At 43.4% G+C, this 22,254-nt stretch overlaps 1 protein-coding gene across 1 annotated transcript in view; it reads right to left on the bottom strand.

Moving 5' to 3' along the window:
• txlna (taxilin alpha) overlaps positions 1-22,254 on the bottom strand; it is a 35,023-nt gene that overhangs the window by 4,837 nt on the left and 7,932 nt on the right. The window contains exons 3-9 of the mRNA XM_033044799.1: positions 21,395-22,017; positions 14,635-14,726; positions 12,829-12,999; positions 11,753-11,947; positions 6,603-6,722; positions 2,115-2,189; positions 928-1,020 (exon numbers count right to left, since the gene is read on the bottom strand). Coding sequence (XP_032900690.1) covers positions 928-1,020; positions 2,115-2,189; positions 6,603-6,722; positions 11,753-11,947; positions 12,829-12,999; positions 14,635-14,726; positions 21,395-22,004 — 1,356 coding nt within the window. The 5' untranslated portion in view covers positions 22,005-22,017. The remainder of the gene's footprint in view (positions 1-927; positions 1,021-2,114; positions 2,190-6,602; positions 6,723-11,752; positions 11,948-12,828; positions 13,000-14,634; positions 14,727-21,394; positions 22,018-22,254) is intronic.

The following is a 22,254-nucleotide window of genomic DNA, read 5'->3' as shown; positions in this document are numbered from 1 at the left end:
ACTCAAAGTAAGTTGCAACAAGTTGGTAAAGCTGTCTAGGGGCTAGGTGAGACCATATCCAACAATGTGTGTGCAGTTTTAGTCTCTTCATCTGAGAAACAATATCGGTGACGTGGAGGAGATGCAAAGGTACACCTGGCTGATTCCTAGGATGGCAGGACTGATGTATGCAGAGAGATTATAAAACATAGCATAAGAACATAAAACAGGACAGCCCAGGAATGGGTCCTTCATCCCACAATGTATGTGCCAAACATGACCAATGTCTTGAAGACCATTTCTGTCGTCTAAATGGACGAGTTTAGTGCCTGTGCGAGGTCATTTTATTTTGGACTCAATGTTGTACCCTTTATCTGTACATTGTGGAGGCTTGATTGTAATCATTTATAGTCTTTTCTGGACTATAGCATGCAAACAGAAGCCTGTACCTTGGTGCACATGATAATAAAGTAAACTAACGGAGTCAGTGGTCGAGAGCGACAAACCAGGGAACTTCCTGATTCACACTCGCCTGAACCACCAGCAATGCAGGCGTTACAATTGGTCGCTACTATGTGGGCTAGAACATTTCTAAAACAAAACCTCTAAATTTCCACTCGGAGAAAGTTAAGAGGAGATTTAATACAGACAAAAGATAGACACAAAAAGCTGGAGGAACTCAGCGGGACAGGCAGCAACTCTGGAGAGAAGGAAAGGGTGACATTTCAGGTCAAGACCATTCTTCAGACATTCTGAAATACTAGAGATATTGATCAAATAAATTATAAAGCTAAGAAAAACTCTTGCAATCTAATTATCAGCTTAAAAGAAAGCTGTTTTATTGGCAAAAATTTGCAGGTAAATTTGCAAGGTATAACAAGCCAAATAGTTAATTAAGATTTAAAACCTCAGCCAGTATATCCACTCCATCAAGGTGACCACCTTTACCTTTTCCATCTCTTGCCTGAAAGTTGTAAAAACTTCATTACTTTTTGACAGAGTTGTTTGGAATTCTTCAAACTTTCCTGTATATAGGGCCAGCTGTTAAAATACAAAACAAACATACATAAAAATTAATATGGATTTAAAATTGCATGTCTCATTTAGGAACAGAACAAGAATGGTTCATGATTTCCTTCACAGTGAATCTCCAAATCAAAATTCACGTATATTGTTTGGTTTAGAGATACAGTGCTGAAACAGGCACTTTGGCCCACCGAGTCCACACCGACCAGTGATCCCCGCACATTGACACTATCCTACACACACTAAGGACACTTTCCATTTATACCAAGTCAATTAACCTACAAACCTGCATGTTTTTGGAGTGTAGGAGGAAACTCTCGGAGAAAACCGATGCAGTCATTGGAAGAACATACAAACTCCGCATAGACAACACCCGTGGTCAGGAGCTAACTCGGGTCTCTGGCGTTGGAAGCGCTGCAAGGCAGCAATTCTAGTGCTGCACCACTCTGCTGCCCTATTGTGGGTTGCTAAGTATTTATTTTTTTAATTACATGGTTGCGCCCAGTAACAGAAGAAAGAAAAATGGGATGGAAACAGTTCATGCATGATCCCACTGAATAAAGGGTGACTTACGCCCGCTCTGGTGCTCAGAATAAGGTGACCAAGGAGACGCAGCTGGGATAGGAAGTGCCTGGTACAACAGGTGAAAGGATAGATTGGTAGGTAGTGCACTCCTTTTGCCATTTACACCAGGCCTCTCTTGCTCTCAGAAGAGGTGCTCAGTCCACCTTGAAAGGTCTTTAGAAGTCGCAAGCACTCATAGGGCGAGGAGACCCAGGCTGTATTCAAGGAGATTTGGAGAGCATTTGAGCTTTTTCCCATGATAGTGGCAATCTCTTACCGTCACAAATATCACAAGAGTATTTGTTTCACAAATCGAGTGCTGGTCATGCAAACAGCGACCTGGCCAATGGAGGCAACTAAAGTGCATTAGGGTTGGGATATTGGCCTGAAAAAGCAAGTGATGTTGACTTGCTTCTCCAGTCAGTGAGTGAATGTGGAAGGTTTTGGGGAGATAATTGTGGCAACTCTCTTGTGCTTTGAGATGCCTGTTGCAAGGAACCCAACTCATATAGGAGGGCAGAGATGACGACTGACAAAGAACATACCTGCTGCTTCAGATGAACCTCCTGTTGCTTCATCAATTCACACATTCTTTGGCTTTCCACTGTTTCCCTTAACAGCTGAAGTCCAGACAAGAGATAATATATTAGAACACATATAGCATTATCTACTGTATCCATTGTTGAAGCTGTGGTCTCCAATACATCGGCGAGACCAAACAGACTAGGCGATTGTTTCGTTGAACACCTTTGCTCAGTCGGTCTGGACCTACCTGATCTCCCGGTTGCCATACACTTTGATTTCCCACACAGATCTTCCTACATTGTCAGATTGAAGCTAATCACAAATTGGAGGAACAGCATCTCACATTTTGCTTGGGCAGCTTACAACCCAGTGGTATGAATATGGATATCTCCAACTTCAAGTAACCCCTGTGCTCCCTCTCTATCTCTCCCCCACCCAAATTGCATAAGGTTCCCGTTCTCACCTAGCAAACATCTAACAATGGCATGTTTCCTTTATCATCGTACTTTTGTTCTATATCTCTCTACATCACTGTCCTTTCCCCTGACTAGTCTGAAGAAGGTTCTCGACCCAAAACGTCACCCATTCCTTCTCTCCAGAGATGCTGCCTGTCCCGCAGAGTTACTCCAGCATTTTGTGTTTATCTTTGGTTAGATTGGCATCATGATTAGCAAAGAAATGGTGGAGTGAAGGGTCAGTTCTTAGCAATATTCTTCAAGGCATTAACAGGCAAAATACAACAAATACTAGGAATGAAAAAAAAAATTCACCAGTCAGATCTTATGAAGTGAAGAAGGGTTAATATTAAAGACTATAGAAATTAAAGTTCAATTAGGGGTAATAAATCTGAAATTCCATCTTTTAAACTGACAAAGAGGGACAAAGTTTAAGGGAGATGTGCAGGGACAAGTTTTGTTTTCACACTGGGTGGTGGATGCCTGGAATACGCTGCCTGAGGTGATCTTCTTCTTGTGTACAGTGTGCAGAGCCTTGTTCTGTTTGATCTTGTTTGTGCACGCCAGGTCGAAACAGGGTGGACCACGTTGATGGTTGCAATCTCCCATGCCACCTGAGGTGGTGATGGAAGCAGATACAATAGTGGTGTTTAATAGGCTTTTGGGTATGCGGGGAATGCAGGAATTAGTTTAACTTGACATCATGTTCACCAAGTAGGGCCTGTTCTGTGCTGTATTGTTTTATCTTGGCTCCCTTACCTTACCATTATCCTTGCTTCTGCCTGAACTCTGATCAGCTGGCCTTGAAGCGACGGCCACATATCAGTTGCACCTGATATTGCACCAGGTTCCTGTTCTCACCAGCAAACAGCTAACAATAGCCTGTTTCTTTTATCATTGTTAATTTTTTTGGCATATCTTTGATTCATTTGTTCTATATCTCTCTGCGCCACTGTTCATATCTCTCCTATCCCTTTCCCCTGACTAGTCTGAAGAAGGATCTCGACCCGAAACGTCACCCATTCCTTCTCTCAGAGATGCTGTCTATCCCGCTGAGTTACTCCAGCATCTTCGGTTTAAAACAGCATCTGCAGTTCCTTCAGACAATTTCCTGGCCAGGCTTGTTTTCCAGTACAATGTACAATATGGTCCCTCAACAAGTTGGATAATCCACACGATTCCAGGAAACCCTCTTGAAGATCAAAAGGGATGAGAGGTGGGAAGGTGAAGAGATGGGGACTGAGGAAAGTGAAGGGGAGAAAGGTGTGGAGGGATATTGGAATGTAAGAGCAGTTGGAGCAACCAAATGGAAGGAGAACAGTTGCCTGTTCCTGTTCCGCATGACAGATTATGGCAGCTTTATGATGCAGTGAATCAGCTGCTGCACATTTGATTTCTGTCATCATCAGCCTGTGATACCGGCTCAGCTTGTTTATTGTTTTTTTCCCCATCTCCTTATTTTTTATTTTTCTTCTCTCTTGAAGTGAAGGAACCGTAGAGCACATTGTCCTTTCTGTATTTCATAGGTAGGACATTACAGCGCAGGAACAGGCCATTTGGTCCACAATGTCTGTGCCTAACATGATCCAAGCCAATGATCTTCACTGCCTACATATAATATTTATCCTCCTATTCCTGCATATCCATGCGCCCATTCAAATGATTCTAAAACGGCACTATTGTATCTTCCTCCGCCACCACCTCTGGCAGTGTGTTCCAGGCAATCTTGTCCTCAACATCTCGTTTAAACTTTCTCCCTCTCAGCTTAAAGCTAAGCCCTCTTGTATTTGATATTTCCAGGCTGGGAAAAGGATTCTGACCACCTACCTTATATCTATGCCTCTCATAATTTTATATTCTATCAGATCTCTCCCCAACCTCCGGCATTCCAGAGAAAAAGATCCAAGTCTGTCCAACCTTGCCCAGTAGCTCCATACCACCTAATCCAGGCATCGTTCTTGTTAACCTCTTCTGCAAAATTTTCAGAAGCCTCCACATCCTTCCTGTAAGAGGTGACCAGAACTGCACGCAATACTCCAAATGCAGTCTGACCAAGCTGCAGCATGGCTTCGCTGCCTGACTCTTATACTCAATGCCCTGACCGATGAAATCGAGCATACTATCTATATGACTTTGTTATCACTCCATCTGCTGGTATTGCCACTTTTCGGCAGTTTCAGAAATCCTACACTCTTTTATCCATGTTCTCTCTACAACTGCTCACATAAACTCAATGGCCAAATGATCTTGTTTACAGCCTTTCCCCATCTCACCATGTTACACTAATCAAGACATCTCCTTCCCTCGGGCTTCTAGCGTCTCCTTCTCAGTTCTGACAAAAGATTAACCGTTTCTCTACTCAGACGTGGTCTAACCTGCGGAGTATTTCCAGCATTTTGTCTTTTTATTTTACTCAATTGCAAACTCCAAATTTTTCTGATGTTATGCATTTGTAAATACAGCATAAGCACTCTTCATTCCAATGGCAGATTTGATAGAACCAATCAATCATAAAAGGCAGAAAACATTGGAAGGAGTACAGGATCCCGATCAATACTGGACTAAGCAAAAACTAAGAAGGAAGGTGTCAGTCATTCAACACGAGAACAGGCCATGCAGCTCATCTTGTCCATGCCAACCAAAATGCCCATCTAACCACATCCCATTTGCCTGTGTTTGACCATATACCTGTAAACTTTTCCAATCCATGTACCTACTGAAATGTCTTTTAAATGTAGTGTAGCAGCCTCAACTACATTCTCCGGCAACTTGTTCCGTATACCCACTGCCTTCTGTGTGAAAAACCTGCCCCTCAGGTACCTATTATTATATTTCCTCACTTTAAACCTGTGCCCCCTGGATCTTGATTCCCCCACCTTGAGAAACAACTGCGCAAGTAGAAAACAAATGTAAAACAATAATCAAGAGAATTTAAACTCTGGAAGTTTGCTTCCCGCTGGGTTGTGGAAGCAGAATCTGAATAATTTTAAGGCAGGTCAATAGTTTCTCAATAAGCAAGGAGTGGGGCAAAAGGAAGGACTGGAGAGGGCACAGAGATTCACGAGGATATTATCTTGGATGGAGTATTTCCGTTACACAGTGACTGGTTAGGGTGGGCTTGTTTTCCCTGGAACGGAGAAGCAGAGGGGGGTCTGATGGAGATGTGCAAAACTATAAAGACCATAGATTGGTGTAGAGAGAGACAGAGAGAGAGAGACAGAGAGAGACAGACAGAGACAGAGAGACAGAGAGAGAGAGAGAGACAGAGAGAGAGAGAGACAGACAGAGAGAGAGAGACAGAGAGAGAGAGACAGAGAGAGGGGGAGAGAGAGAGACAGAGAGGGGGAGAGACAGAGAGAGGGGGAGACGGAGGCAGGGAGAGGGGGAAACAGGGAGAGACGGAGACAGGGAGAGGGGGAGACAGGGAGAGACAGAGAGAGGGGGAGAGACAGAGGGGGAGAGACAGAGAGAGGGGGTGAGAGAGAGACAGAGAGAGGGGGAGACGGAGACAGGGGGAGACGGAGACAGGGAGAGGCGGAGACAGGGAGAGACGGAGTCAGGGAGAGACGGAGAGAGGGAGACGGGGAGAGGGAGACGGGGAGAGGGAGACGGAGAGAGGGAGACGGAGAGAGGGAGACGGAGAGAGGGAGACGGAGAGAGGGAGACGGAGAGAGAGACGGAGAGAGAGACAGAGAGAGAGACAGAGAGTTGTAATCCAGAACAAAATGCCTGAGGTGAAATAGGTACTTTTAAAAATCTGAACAAACACTTGAATCGCCAAGACACAGAAAATTAGGGATCAAGTCCTGATAAATAGAATCAGTTTCGATGGATACATAATGGCAGGCAGGGAGTGGTGGGCTGAAAGACCTGTTTGTATGACGCTACAATTCTTGCTCACCCCTCCAAATAGCTCCTATTTTTGTCTGTTTACACTGGGCAAATTGCCTGGAAACATTTATATCCTCTTAAGGTATCATTGTAAAAGTATATTGTCACATCAGCATGTTGAATAACACTGGTGAGAGAGAAGTTTAGAGATTAAATACTCACATAATCTTTTTCTTTCTGGTGCTTTTCCGCGGCTTCTTTCAACAACTCCTGTGCCTGCTGGAGTTTGGCATCGATGAGCTGTTGTTGTAGATCTTTGTGTTTAAATACCTTGTCAATGTGCTGTGAACAAGTTTTCATGATTAAAAATTGTTACCCTCTTTAAACCACTGTTCTGCCCCACAACAGATGGAGGATGGAGGATGTCCAGGTGATCTGTTCTTGGGCAAGGTCTCACATCCTGTAACCTACTGGGCTCAGACTGAACTTTCCAAAGGGAAGTTTTGTATGTCATACTTCCAATATAAATCCCTGTACACAATCCCCACCCTCTTACATTGGCTTTCCTTGTAAGTAAGCTTTGGCTTCTTGTCATTCAGAATGAAAACAGAGGAAGACAAAGGGGTTAATTAAGAGGGGAAAAAAGAGAAAGAAAGAAAGTTTGCGGGGAATATAAAAACTAAAAGCTTCTTCAGATATGTAAAAAGGAAAAGATTAGTGAAGACAAATGTAGGTCCCTTATAATCAGAGACAGGGGAATTTATAATGGGAAACAAGGAAATGGCAGAACAGTTAAACGAGTACTTTGGTTGTCTTCACTAAGGAAGACACAAACAATCTCCCAGAAATACTAGGGGACCGAGGATCTAGTGGGAGGGAGGAGCTGAAGGAAATCCACATTAGTCAGGAAATGGCGTTAGGTAAAGCGTTGGGACTGAAGGCAGATCAATGCCCAGGGCCTGATGGTCTGCATCCCAGAGTACTCAAGGAGGTGGCATACAAATCATGGATGCATTGGTGATCATTTTCCAATGTTCTCTTGACTCTGGATCAGTTCCTGTGGACTGGAGGGTAGCCAATGTAACTCTACTTTTCAAGAAAAGAGGGAGAGAGAAAACAGGGAATTATAGACCAGTTAACCTAACAGCGGTAGTGAGGAAGATGCTCGAGTCGATTTTTAAAGATGTTATAGCAGCGCATTTGTAATGCAGTGAAAGGATCGGTCAAAGTCTGCATAGATTTATGAAGGGGAAAATCATGCTTGACTGATCTTCTGGAATTTTTTGAGGATGTAACAAGTAGAACGGATAAGGAAGAGCCAATGGAAGTGGTGTATCTGGAATTTCAAAAAGCCTTTGACAAGATCCCACACAAGAGACTAGTGTGCAAATTTAGAGCACATAGTATTGGGGATAGGGTATTGACATGGATAGACAAGTGGTTGGCAGACAGGAAGCAAAGAGTAGGACTTAACGGGTCCTTTTCAGCATGGTAGGCAGTGACTAGTGGGGTGCCGGAAGGCTCAGTGCTGGGACCCCAGTTATTTACCATACAATAGACAATAGGTGCAGGAGAAGGCCATCTCTGGTGTGGTGAATCTCTGGAACTCTTTGCCACAGAAGGTAGTTGAGGCCAGTTCATTGGCTATATTTAAGAGGGAGTTAGATGTGGCCCTTGTGGCTAAAGGGATCAGGGGGTATGGAGAGAAGGCAGGTACAGGATACTGAGTTGGATGATCAGCCATGATCATATTGAATGGCGGTGCAGGCTCGAAGGGCCGAATGGCCTACTCCTGCGCCTATTTTCTATGTTTCTATGTTTCTATTCGACCCTTCGAGCCAGCACCGCCATACAATGTGACCATGGCTGATCATCCCCAATCAGTACCCCTTTCCTGCCTTCTCCCCATATCCCCTGACTCCGCTATCTTTAAGAGCTCTATCTAGCTCTCTCTTGAAAGTATTCAAGGAATCGGCTTCCACCGCCCTCTGAGACAGAGAATTCCACAGACTCACAACTCTCTGTGAGAAAAAGTGTTTCCTCTTCTCCGTTCTAAATGGCGTACCCCTTATTCTTAAACTGTAGCCCCTGGTTCTGGACTCCCCCAACATCGGAAACATGTTTCCTGCCTCTAGCATGTCCAAACCCTTAATAATCTTATATGTTTCAATAAGATCACCTCTCATCCTTCTAAATTCCAGTATACAAGCCCAACCGTTCCATTCTCTCAGCATATGACAGTCCCGCCATCCCGGGAATGAGCCTTGTAAACCTATGCTGCACTCCCTCAATAGCAAGAATGTCCTTCCTCAAATTAGAGGACCAAAACTGCACACAATATGCCAGGTATGGTCTCATTAGGACTCTGTACAACTGAGGAAGGACCTCTTTGCTCCTATACTCGACTCCTCTTGTTTTAAAGGCCAACATGCCCATTCGCTTTCTTCACTGCCTGCTGTGCCTGTATGCTTACTTTCATAGACTGATGAACAAGGACCCCCAGATCCCGTTGTACTTCCCCTTTTCCCAACTTGACACCATTTAGATAGTAATCTGCCTTCCTGTTTTTGATACCAAAGTGGATAACCTCACATTTATCCACATTCAACTTCATCTGCCCACTCCCCCAATCTGTAAATAGCAGCGGTCCCAGCACCGAGCCTTGCGGTACTGCCTGCCATTCTGAAAGGGACCCGTTAATCCCTACTCTTTGTTTCCTGTCTGCCAACCAATTTTCTATCCATGTCAGCACTCTACCCCCAATACCATGTGCCCTAATTTTGCCCACTAATCTCCAATGTGGGACCTTATCAAATGCTTTCTGAAAGTCCAGGTACACTACATCCACTGGCTCTCCGGTGTCAAATTTTCCTAGTTACATCCTCAAAAAAATTCCAGATTAGTCAAGCATGATTTCCCCTTCGTAAATCCATATTAACGATTTAAACGAGGGAATTAAATGTGACATCTCCAAATTTGCGGATGACACAAAGCTGGGTGGCAGTGTGAGCTGCGATGAGGATGCTATGAGGCTGCAGGGTTACTTGGATAGGTTGGGTGAGTGGGCAGATGCATGGCAGATGCAGTACAATGTGGATAAATGTGATGTTATCAACTTTGGTGGCAAGAATAGGAAGGCAGATTATCAGATGAATGGTGTCAGATTAGGAAAAGGGGAGGTGCAACGAGACCTGGGTGTGCTTGTACATCAGTCACTGAAAGTAAGCATGCAGGTCTAGCATGCAGTGAAGAAAGCTAATGGCATGTTGGCCTTCATTGCGAGAGGATTTGAGTTTAGAAGCAAGGACGTCCTACTGCAGTTGTACAGGGCCCTGGTGAGACCGCACCTGGAGTATTGTGTGCAATTGTGGTCTCCTAATTTGAGGAAGGACATTATTTCTATTGAGGGAGTGCAGCGTAGGTTCACCAGGTTAATTCCCGGGATGGCAGGACTGACGTATAATTAAAGAATGGGTCGACTGGGCTTGTATTCACTTAGGATGAAGGGATCTTATAGAAACATATAAAATTCTTAAAGGATTGGTTCAAGTTCTAGTGAGTTTATTGTCATGTGTCCCTGTATAGGACAATGAAATTCTTGCTTTGCTTCAGCACACAGAACATAGTAGGCATTTACTACAAAAGTTGTAATTGAGCCTTTTATGTTTTGGGTCTTATAGAAACATATAAAATTCTTAAAGGATTGGACAGACCAGATGCAGGGAAAATGTTCCCGATGTTGTGGGAGCCCAGAACCAGGAGTCACAGTTTAAGAATAAGGGGTAGGCCATTTAGGACTGAGATGAGGGGAAAAAAATTCACCCAGAGAGTTGTGAATCTGTGGAATTCACTGCCACAAAAGACAGTGGAGGCCAATTCACTGGATGTTTTCAAGAGAGAGTTAGATTTAGCTCTTAGGGCTAAAGGAACCAGGGGATCTGGGGAAAACACAGGAACCGGAGAATGATTTTAGATGATCAGCCATGATCATATTGCTGGGTCGAAGGTCCGAATGGCCAACTCCTGTACCCATTTTTCTATGTTTCTGATATGCCTTTATATATTGTGCCTAAATAGTCCAAACATACTTATATTCAGTACCCCAACCTGTAAACAGGTGGTAATAAAAAGGAGTTGCAGATGCTGTTTTGTACAGACCCAAAGGGTCCCGGCCCAAAACATCACCTATCCATTTTCTCCAAATACTGCCTGACCCTCTGAGTTACTCCAGGATTTTGTGTCTATCTTTGGTAAACTGGTTAATATTTGCAATTAAATACTGCAGACCTATCGCAAAGGCATCAGAACCACCCCTCCCGAAACAGTCATGCATGCAGGAGACATACTGTCATTAATTCTATTCTTATAAATTGTAATGCAAAGGAATCTGATCAGATTTACTCTGATATCAGGTCATTTAATTTGATACGTACCCCAAATTACTTCAAAAGTAAACATGAAAGGGAGATTTCAGACTCAAGAGAAACAACAGATTAATGCTCCAAAATACTTAGGGCCCTCTGATATCTAACCCCCAAAGTCTATTTTCTGACACTATTGCATAGAATATAGTTTTATCATTTAACTTCATACATACAGTTGCAAAAGCAAGCAAATACCACAGAAATACAGCAGTTCATTTCAAATACTTTCTACCAGGAAACCCCATGCTGGGTGTAGTGTTGCATGTAACCCTAAGTCATACAGCGTGGAAACAGGCCCTTCAGCCCAACTTGTCCACATCAAACAACACGTCCATCTACACTAGTTCCACCTGCCTGCGTGTGGCCCATATCACTTTAAACTTGTCTGTGCTTGTCTAAATGCTTCTTAAATGTTGCGATAATACCTGCCTCAACTACCTCCTCCGGCAGCTTGTACCATACACCCACCACCCTTTGTGTGATCAAAGAAATGGGAGCCAATAGAATAATTGCCTCTGCAGTTCCCATACTGTGGTAGACGCACTGATTCTGGGAATTGAGAACCAGAGGACATAGTTTAAGATGAGGGGGGAAAGATTTAATAAGAACCTGAGGGGTAACTTTTTCCACACAAAGGGTGGTGGGTGTATGGAACAAGCTGCCAGAGGAGGTAGTTGAGGCAGGGACTATCCCAATGTTCAAGAAAAAGTTAGACAGGTACATGGATAGTCCAGGTTTGGAGGGATATGGGCCACCACAGGCAGGTGGGACTAGTGTAGCTGGGACATGTTGGCCGGTGTGGGCAAGTTGGGCTGAAGGGCCTGTTTCCACGCTGTAACACTCTATGACATGAACAATAATAGCTATAGGCTTAAATTCCATTTGGTTATTTCACTCTGATACAGGAAATATTCCAATAAACATTATAGTTGAGTTCTGTTAATTTACCTCTTCTCGCAGCTCATACTGTTCGATAAGTTTCTTTAATTTCTCAGCCAGCTCCATGTTTTCCTGGCGCAGTTTGGAGTTTCGTTCATTGTGTTGTTCCATCTGTGCCTGAATATCGTTTAGAGTTACCTGGAAGTGAGAAGTGATCTCTTTACGCTTTTCCTCCTCATCTCTTCCACGTTGAACACCTTCTTCCTGTGGGAAACAGATGTAATGACAACACTCCTCCAAAACTTGGTAAAGTGACAAGCTTTAGGCATCCTGAATTTACTTGCTGCATATTTCACATTTCCAAACAGAGAGCACTCAGCCTCATTTGCGCTGTCAGTAAGGAACATCATGAAGATGAGGTAGAGAAGGTTCAAGTCGCCAACAGATTTCAATGGCAAATCATTATTATAGGTTAGCCAAAGATATTTAGTTCCTTTGTACAAGAGCAGGAAAATTAGTGCTCAAGTAATTAACAACATTCAAGCGCTGGTCTTTATTGCCTGGGCAACAGATAGCAAGAGTAAGGAAGGCTTAATTCAATGTGCAGGCTTTTGCCGAGATTAAATCTGGAGCACTGTCCATTCATCAAGTCTTCCAATTTAAGGAAGGATAAAACTACCTTAAAGACAGAGCAATTAATGTTCACTAGATAGATTCCTGGAAATGATGATGAAATGTTGAGGCCTGTACTATAAAAGCAGTGTGGATGCTGTGTCCTCAAACATGGTTAAGGCAAACACAGATAGATCCTTGAATTAAATGGGAATAGTTGGGGATCAAGCAGATAATGTAATTAGATTCAGAGTTGTTCAGCATTGAAACAGGCCTTTGGAACACTTCTCCCTTAAAACTCTGTGCATACTACACAGGGATTGGAATAGACTGAAGATGCTCTAATGCACCCAAGGTTTATAGATCCAATGGTCCTTTAGCATTCAGCCGAACCACCTGTGGTACATAGTTCCCACTCTCCCAGGCGAGAGAATTTATTATCAGATACAGATATAAAATAACTTAATCCGCAATTGTCACAGCGCTAGGTGATATGGTCTGCCGACCTGTCTGGAACCACCAGATCAGCTTACCTTCAGAGTTCGATTGTGACGTTGCAGCTCACGACACAAGCTCTCCAGTTTGCTTCTTGCCAGAATAGCTTTGCTGTGCTCATTCCGCAAGTGATCCTTCTCTTGGATGATCTGGGTTTGTTTCTTTTGCAGTAATCTCATTTGCTTTTGAGTATTTCTATGTTCTTCAAGCTGCAGAAAGACTGCTTACAGTTGGTACCAAACTTACATTGCATAATTTCAAGTGAAAAATAAAACATTTTTCTGAACGTGCAATTTCAGCATGTTATGAAAATAAAATTCAGGACCATATCTGAGGAAGGATGTACAGGCCCTGGAGAGGGTCCAGAGGAGGTTTACAAGAATGATTCCAGGAATGTATGGGTTAACATATGATGAGCATTTAACAGCACTGGGCCTCTACTCGCTGGAGTCTAGAAGGTTGAGCGGGGACCTTATTGAAACTTACAGAATAATGAAACGCATAGACAGGGTGGATGTGGAAAGGATGTTTCCACTGGTGGAAGAGTCTAGGACCAGAGGTCACTGCCTCAGAATTAAAGGGCGCTCTTTAAGAAAGGTGAGGAGGAACCTCTTTAGTCAGAGGGTAGTTAATCTGTGGAACTCATTGCCACAGAGGGCTGTGGGGGCCAAGTCAGTGGATATTTTTAAGGCAGAGATAGACAAATTCTTGATTAGAATGGGTGTCAAGGGTTATGGGGTGAAGGCAGAAAAATGGGATTAGAAGACAGAGATCAGCCATGATAGAACGGCAGAGTAGACTCAATGGGCCGAATGGCCTAATTCTACTATAACTTATGAACTTGTGACCACTGAATCAACATTTTACCAGTAAAAATCATCTAATACAGGAATAATAAAAGCAACTCGAAGTTGTAAATTAGCCTGAGTGAATCCTGCATCAGCACTCCCAAGTCCCTTTGCACCTCCAATATCTGAATATGTCCCCATTTAGAAAATAATCTACACCTTTATTCCTACGATCAAAGTGCATGGCTGAGCTGTAGGACTCTATGGTTCTATTCAACTTGGCAATTTAGTTCAGAATTATGAAGTTGTAAGGAATTGTAGATGCTGGAATTTTGAGGAAAACACAAAGTGCTTGATAAATTCAGCAGGAATGGACAAGCAATGTTTCAGGTTGGGATCCTTCAAACTGATTGGAGTAGCAGGGGAAAAGCTGGAACAGAAAGGCGTGCGCAGGACATAGCGTGGCAAGTGATAGATGTAGGTGAGGGACTTTGATCAAAGTCTGAAGAGGGGCTCTGATCGTGTGAATTAAGAATAAGGGGTAGGCCATTTAGGACTGAGATGAGGAAAAACTTTTTCACCCAGAGAGTTGTGAATCTGTGAAATTCTCTGCCAGCAGTGGAGGCCAATTCACTGGATGTTTTCAAGAGTTAGATTTAGCTCTTCGGGCTAAAGGAATCAAGGGATATGGGGAAAAAGCAGGAATGGGTTAATGATTTTGGATGATCAGTCTTGAATGGCCCACTCCTGCACCTATTTTTCTATGTTTCTATCTGAAACATCACTTGTCCATTCCTCCCCAGATATAACTTGACCCAGAGTCCATCCAGCAGTCTGGCAGGGATTTGCCATGCCAAAGAAAAACTGGTTGATGTGAGATGTGGCACAAATTCTATGCTGTCCAACTTTTTAATAACAAAACTCAGGTTGACTATTTTTCCAGATAGTGTGCATGATTGATTAACACATTGTAATATCAACACAGTAATTAGCTTGTGTGCTGATTGTAGTTGGCAGCCTGAATAACGATCATACATTTTACACCATTCTGCTCACCATATCTGCATATTTTTTGCAGAGTGCAGCAAGCTTCTCCTCCGGGGTACTCAAAGTGTTTAACGTCTGCATCAGTAACGTAATTTCCTTTCCTGAAAAATATGATCACGTATTAGAAATGTAACGGGATGAACGTCTTTCAACAGTTGATCAATGTTTGAAAATTCCCCAACATATTTTGGTCTTTAGTTCTTCTCACCTTTATGAGGAGAGAACATGACAGAATCAGCAGGGTTAAGGTTGTGGCGGTGGTGGTGGTGAGCTAAAGGGCTCCATAAAAAATCGAAGTCAAAACTAAGCATGCACAAGCTGTTTTTGAGTAGCAAAACTATCCCCCACAATACACTACCTTGCAGCTCAATATATCCCTCACAATATGCAAAACACTGCAGCTGTTTAAAATTGTCAAATAAACAGAAACTTGTGGAATCACTCAGTACATCAACATCTGTGAAATAAGTGGTTATTTTAACCCAATATTCTTTCAGAAGAGCAGTTGTGATGAAAATTATTGATCAAAATGTCAACTTTGTTTCTCTCCACTGATGCTGCCTACATTCCTGGCGTTTTCCATTCGCACATTTGTTGCTAATATTATCTAAGCCAAAAGATCAAAGGAATGATGTGGAGGATGACACAAACATCGCAGGGTGTATCTTAAATTGAAACGTCAAACTAATGGCACAACATAGGATACACGGATACTATTTGGATAAGAACGTACATGGCATGATGCAAGTTTGCAAATTACACCAAAGTGGGTAGACACCAAATGCTATGGGAAGGAATGGGTGACGTTTCGGCTGAAGACTCTTCTCGACCTGAAATGTCACCCATTCCTTCTCTCCAGAGATGCCGCCTAGCCCACTGAGTTACTCCAGCGTCTTGTGTCTATCTTTGGTGTAAACCAGCATCTGCAGTTCCTTCATACATTAAAGTGAGTGGTAGACTCAAAATGCTGGAGTAAAATGTGGGCAGGCAGCATCTCTGGATAGAAGTGAGTGTTATTGTAGATGGTGATGATGGTTGTCAGAAATTGCAGCAGGATCTTGATTGGTTGGGCAGGTGGGCTGAGGAACATTGATGGAATTTAATTTAAAAAATGTGAGGTGTTGCATATTGGGAAGTCTAACAAGGGCCAGACCTGCACAGTGATCGGTAGGGCTCTGGGGAGTATTCTAGAGCAGAGGGATCAAGGAGTGCATGTACATAGTTCCTTGAAGGTGGTGTCACAGGTAGGTGGGGAGATCAAAAAGTATTTTGGCACATTGGCCTTCATCAGTCACCTTCATCGCGGAGTATTGAGTATAGAAGTTGGGAGGACATGTTACAGTTATACGTTGGTGAGGCCACATTATTATGTTCAGTTTTGGTCACCGTGTTATAGGAAGGCTTGTTGTCAAGCTGGAAAGGATGCAGAGAAGATTTACAAAGATGATGTCAGGGGGCGCTGACCTGTGCGCGGCTGCCCAGCCTGCAGCTGTCTGTCTTTTCATCTTTTTTTTAATTTTTAGTTAGTTAAAGTGTTTTTGTTTCTGGAGTTCTAGACTTTTTTATGTGGGGGGTGGGGGGGGGGGGGGGAAGGGGGAAACTACCTTTCAGGGTCCCTACCTGGTCGGAGAGGCAGCTTTTCTCCGGGCTGCAGCTTCGACCCGTCCTCGCGGCCTACCAGCGGGCCTGGAGCGGCGTTTCCTGTCGGGGACCGCCCAGAACCACGGCTTCGGCAGCGGCACAGCGCTGGAGCGTTAGCGTGTAGCGGGCGATGCCTTGCCTGGGTCGCCGCGCTGGAGCTCCGGTGAGCTGAAGACCGCCGGGAACAACATCGCGGAGCTGCGGGTTTGAGGAGCGGCCAGCTGCGGGCGGCGGCGCCGAACTGTACACCGGGAGCCTGGGATCTCTAGATGAGATCGCCAGTTGTGGAGCTCCAACCGGCACGGCCTTGTTGGATTCGGAAGCCGCGGCCTCCAGTACGGAAGCGGCCGTTCCAGGGTTCCCAGGCCGCTGCGAGGATTCTCCCGACGCCGGAGCAACATCACCCGGCGAGAACGGCCAGGAACATCGGGCCTCCGTAGAGGCAACTGTGGAGGCCTCAATGGGCCCGACTATGGGTGAACTGGGGTTGGGGACTGGACTTTGTGCCTTCCCTCATGGTGGGAGCCATTGTGGGGGGATGTTCTTTATGTTTAATCTCTTATTAATGTTATGTCTGTATTCTTTCTTTATGTGCTGCACTGGCAAGAAGCATTTCACTACACCTAGGTGTATGTGACTAATAAATAACCTTTGACCTTTTCTTTGAGAGCCTGAGCTAACGGGAGAGGTTGTGCAGTCTTGGGATTTATTTCTTGGAGCGCAGGAGGATGGGGGTGATCTTAGAGAGATGTAGAAAATCATGAGAGATCAGGTAAACACACAGAGTCTTTTACCCAGAGTAGGGGATTCAAGGGACAGAGGATGAGGTTTAAGGTGAGGGGGGAAAGATTGAATAGGGACCTGAAGAGTGACTCCATGACTCTAAAGTCTGACATTGCATTGGATATATCAAGGCTTCCACAATATCATATCTCATTTTGCATGCCTACTTGCACCATTAGCCAAGGTTCACTGTACAGACATTCTGCCATCCATTTGACAATGCAAACTTTCTCCAGACCTAAACCAGAAAAAATACAAGCATAGTGAATTACCAGAGACAAAAGAGACTGCAGATGCTGGATTTTTGTACTGGAAGAACTTTGTGGGTCAGGTGACAATTGCAGAGGAAAATGGACAACTCACATTTCGGGTTGGGACCCTTCTTCAGACAAATTAAGGCCTGAAACATCATCTATTTCCCTCCACAGATCGTTCAAGTTCACCTTTATTGTCACTTAGCCAACTAAAGTACAGCCATACAGCCATACTAAGTAAAAAGCAACAATACACACAGCCACATAAAATAAAATTTAACATAAACATCCACTACAGTGGAATCCACATTCCTCACTGTGATGAAAAGCAATTCGCTTCCTCGCCCATTGAGTTCCTCCAGCAGTTTGTCAATCACTGTGCACTCTGTTTCCCTTCATTTTCAAAACATGTGATGGAAGGCATCACTCTCTCGTTTAGTTTAGAGACACAGCACGGAAACAGGCCCTTCTTCCCGTGCTGACCAGTGATTCCCATACACTAATGCTCTCCTACACACTAGGGACAATTTACAATTTTACCGAAGCCATTTCACCTACAAACCTGTACGCCTTTGGAACATGGGGGGAAACTGGAGGACCTGAGGAAAACCCACGTGGTCACGGCGGGAACGCACAAACTCCATACAGGCAGCACCCGTAGTCAGTATCGAAGCCGGGTCTCTGGGGCTGTGAGGCAGCAACTCTATCGCTGTGCCACCATCCAGGTAACCATTCCCCAATGCTCAGCTAGTGTTCACATCTTGGCTCTTGAGCTTTAACACACCAAGATCTTTCCACCATTTAAATCACAAATGGGATCATGATGGAATAGATTCCCATTCGGCTGGAACAGTATCAACAAATCTTAAGCTGAACATCATTGACTTGATTGGCATCCTCTCAACCCCTCCACTTGCTAACCATAACATACCATCTGTCTGCATATGGTTTATATCCCTCTATTCTGTACATGTTCATATGTCTAAGTGCCTCTTAAATATTGCTATCGTATCTGCTTCCATCAGCAAATACCACTGTGTAAAAAACATGCCCAATCTCCTTTAAACTTATCCCTCTAACCTCAAATCCATGCTTCTATTCTTATGCAACTCTTAAATTTTATATACTTCTGTCAGCTTCGACACTCCAGTCCCAGACAAAACAATCCAAGTCTCTCCAAATTCTCCTTTCTTTCGAGACAACATGTTGCTGAACTGTTTTGGCACTGTCTCCAAAGCCTCCACATCATTCCTGTGATGCGTTGACCAGAACTGCATGCAATACTCTAGAAGTGACCAAGCCAAAGTTTTTCCAGGTGCAATACAACTTCCCAACTTTTGTAACTAATTCCCTGATGGATAAAGGCAAGTGCACCATGTGCCCTCTTTACTACCATATCTATTCATGCAACAAGCAGCCTTCTTGGAGTGCAACTTGACAAAGCAGCCATCTTGAATGGCAACCAATACATTTCTCTCAGGGTCAATGCCCCTTGGATGTGCTCACCATCACACAACTAGGTGTTCCAGGGCACAAAAGACAGTGAGCACAGGATACCATAATTCACAATTTTCCCTCCAAGTAATACAACACATATTGTTGTTCTTTCATTGCCAAGAGGTTGAACTGCTGGGACTTGCTGCCAGCAGCATTGCAGTTATTGTATAACAGACCACATCCCACCACTAACCCAGAGGCAATCAGGAACGACTATTAAATGTCAGCCATGCAGGAAGTGCCTGCAATCCATAGTGAGTAACAAGGAAAATCTTGGCTTCCAGAGTATTAGCATTCTTCCCAATGCAAATACTTTTACATTTCCCCTCTTTGTTTCCTATATCTCTTTGCATAATACCTCAATTAAAACAGGGGGAATATTCTCCCTCCTCTCTTGCCTCAAGGAATAGCTGGTACTGCAAGCCTATATACACTGTACAATTAAGCTCAACCGACAATAATTGCAAGGGAACAACCATTACTCTAACCCTAATCCTTTCACTTGTGAAGGCTACCTTTGAAAAATAATGTACACCAGATAAAATACAAACCATGGCTTCTGTAGGAAGTAAATAAAATTACTATTCTAGATAATTATTTACATCCATATATTATACACTTGTGCACAACATTTTAAATCAAGCTTCCACATCTTGGTTTATAAATTGTAAAATACGCTTGTCAGAGATGAAGAAATTCAACACGAACCACTTGCTGCAACTTGAACACAAAGATGACTTACCGCATTAATTTATTCTTCTTCAGGCATATGTTTAAAGATCAACACTAAGGTTTAAACTGTCTTTTCCTGTTCCTACTTAGTGATAGAATTTGTTTATCAGGACTTGTTACAAAGAGACATGGGAACGCAGTTTATAAAAACATTATATAACCACTGAGTTACATTATCTTCACTTCAATAACAAAGCAATGACATATCAGTTTTTGAAACAGTTTTGCACAGATTAAGTGTTGGTCATCTAATAAACCCATTCCGGTAAAAACAGGGGAAAGCACAATTTCAAGTAGTTGTTAATATATATCAATCCACATCGACTCACAAGAAACTGCAAATGCTGGAATCAGTTACTGAGTTTCTCGTACTTTTGCGCAATCCATGTGGAGTTGTGCCAAATCAGATACATTTCAAGGATATGAGACACGTTAACAAAATGGAACCAGCATATTTATATTTTTAAATATCACGTGAAATACTTATTTGAAGCAAAGGGGAGAAAACATTTTTCTCCGTCATGAAATATTTGTGACAGTATTGGCCACGTCATGCATAACATGTGCTCTTCACTTTTATCCCATCAATCAACCGCATGCCTAGGTTGGCAGAGCGAGGGGGATAATTCAGCTAGAGTAGGAACCATGGCTTAACTTGTCCATGCCAACCATGACACTGAGCTAGTCCCACTTGCCTGCACTAGGCCCATATCCCTTCAAACCTTTTTGGGTGACGTTTCGGGTCGAGACCCTTCTTTTCCCTTAGTCAGGGGAAAGTGAAACGAGTGATTATACACATTGTCTGGAGAGAGATATAGATCAAATGGATGCAAGATATGCAAAAAAAGTAACGACGATAAAGGAAACAGGCCATCGTTAGCTGTTTACTCGGTGAGAATGAAAACCGAGAACCTGCTGCAACTTGGCTGGGGGAGGGATGGACAGTGAAGGAATGCAGGGGTTACTTGAAGTTAGCAAAATCAATATTCATACCATTGGGTTGTAAATTGCCCAAGCAAAATACGATATGATGTTCCTCCAATTTGTGATTAGCCCCACTCTGGCAATGGAGGAGGCTAGGACAGAAAGGTCAGTGTGTGAAGGGGAATTAAAGTGTTTGGCAACCGGGAGATCAGGTAGGACTGAGCGAAGTGTTCAGCGAAACGATCGCCTAGCCTATGTTTGGTCTCGCCAATGTATAAGAGTCCACATCTTGAACAACGGTACCAGTAGATGAGGTTGAAGGAGGTGCAAGTGAACCTCTGCCTCACCTGAAAGGACTGTCGGGGTCCCTGGACAGATTCGAGGGAGGAGGTTTAGGGACCAACCTGACAGGAGATGGGGTGTTTTTTGACTGGAGTTCTTTGACTAGTTGTCTTTAACAAGGATCAGCACAAGGACATGTGTTTGCAATTTGCATGATGGCAGGTGGCTTGGTTAGTAAATTTGCAGACAATATGAAAATTAGTGGTAGGTTGTCAAAAGAAACAGCAGGATTGAGATCATTTAGAAATTGGGGTGGAGTAATGGCAAATCGAGAAGTGTGAAGTGATGGATTTTGGGAGGTCAAATGCAAGAGAAAAGTATGCAGTAAATGGCAGGACCCTTATGTACAAAGACATCTGGGGTTGCAAGTTCACAGCTCCCCGAGAGGCATTAAGAGGATTAGAGTGATACAGACCATGTATCAGAGTGATACAGACCTGAAGGAATTAATCAGAATTGCATGCACTGTACTGTTCTCACTATATATGCTAATATGCCCACGTTTTAAGTTGGCAATATCCTTGTTTTAACTGAGAAAACTAAACGGGCTAAATTAAATCAAAAAAACAATACAAAATAGGAGAATTTCGGCTCACCCAGTGCTTTGGCTTTCTTTTTCTCTGGAGGTTTTTTCTGATCCTTGTTGTTGGGAGCAACTCCATTCTCTTTCACATCAGCCACGGCCTTCACCACTTTCTCAGTTTCTTCATTCATCACCTCACATTCTATTTCCCGCACACCATTTCTCAGAGACTCATTGTTGGCACACTTTTCTAGTTCTTCCAACTCAGGAGATTCCTCAGGCTGCACAGAAGAACCGTGCTCATCCAGAGTGCAGCAATACGTGTTCAGAATGTCTTCAAGCTGTCTGCTAAGCTCATCCGAGACATCAGATGTTGACGTCTCAGACTGGACGCTATTCAAGTTGTTGGTAGTTGAAGTTTCTTGAACAACTAATGATGCCTCACTGCTGTTTCCGGTTTGTGTTTGTTTCAGAACATCTTCATTGGGTCTTATATTATCATGGTTTTGAACAACCCCATTCTGACCACCAGACTTTTCAATTGTTTGGCAAATAGTTTCAAGTCCTGCAGATTCAAGAACGCTCAGCTTGTCCTCTGCCCCCTCCGCTGCTGTGACACGAACTAGTGCCTCAAGACCACCAGCAGATGGGCTGAGCTTACTTTCAGAGTCTTGATTTTTCATGGTTTATCTTTTACTGCACAAAAATAAGCGTTATTTTTACAGATTTTAATTAGTTTAATTAGTTACAATAATAATCTGCTGAATTCCAATACACTAGTTAGCTTGAAGGTAGACACAAAATGATGGAGTAACTCAGCGGGTCAGACAATATCTCTGGAAAAAAATAATAAGTGACATTTCAGGGGTCTCGACCCGAAACGTCACCTATTCCTTTTCTCTAGAGATGCTGTCTGACCCGCTGAGTTACTCC

This window comes from Amblyraja radiata, chromosome 27 (genome assembly GCF_010909765.2).
Source record: "Amblyraja radiata isolate CabotCenter1 chromosome 27, sAmbRad1.1.pri, whole genome shotgun sequence".
Lineage (NCBI taxonomy): Eukaryota > Metazoa > Chordata > Chondrichthyes > Rajiformes > Rajidae > Amblyraja > Amblyraja radiata.
This window is presented reverse-complemented; position numbering and strand designations above follow the sequence as displayed.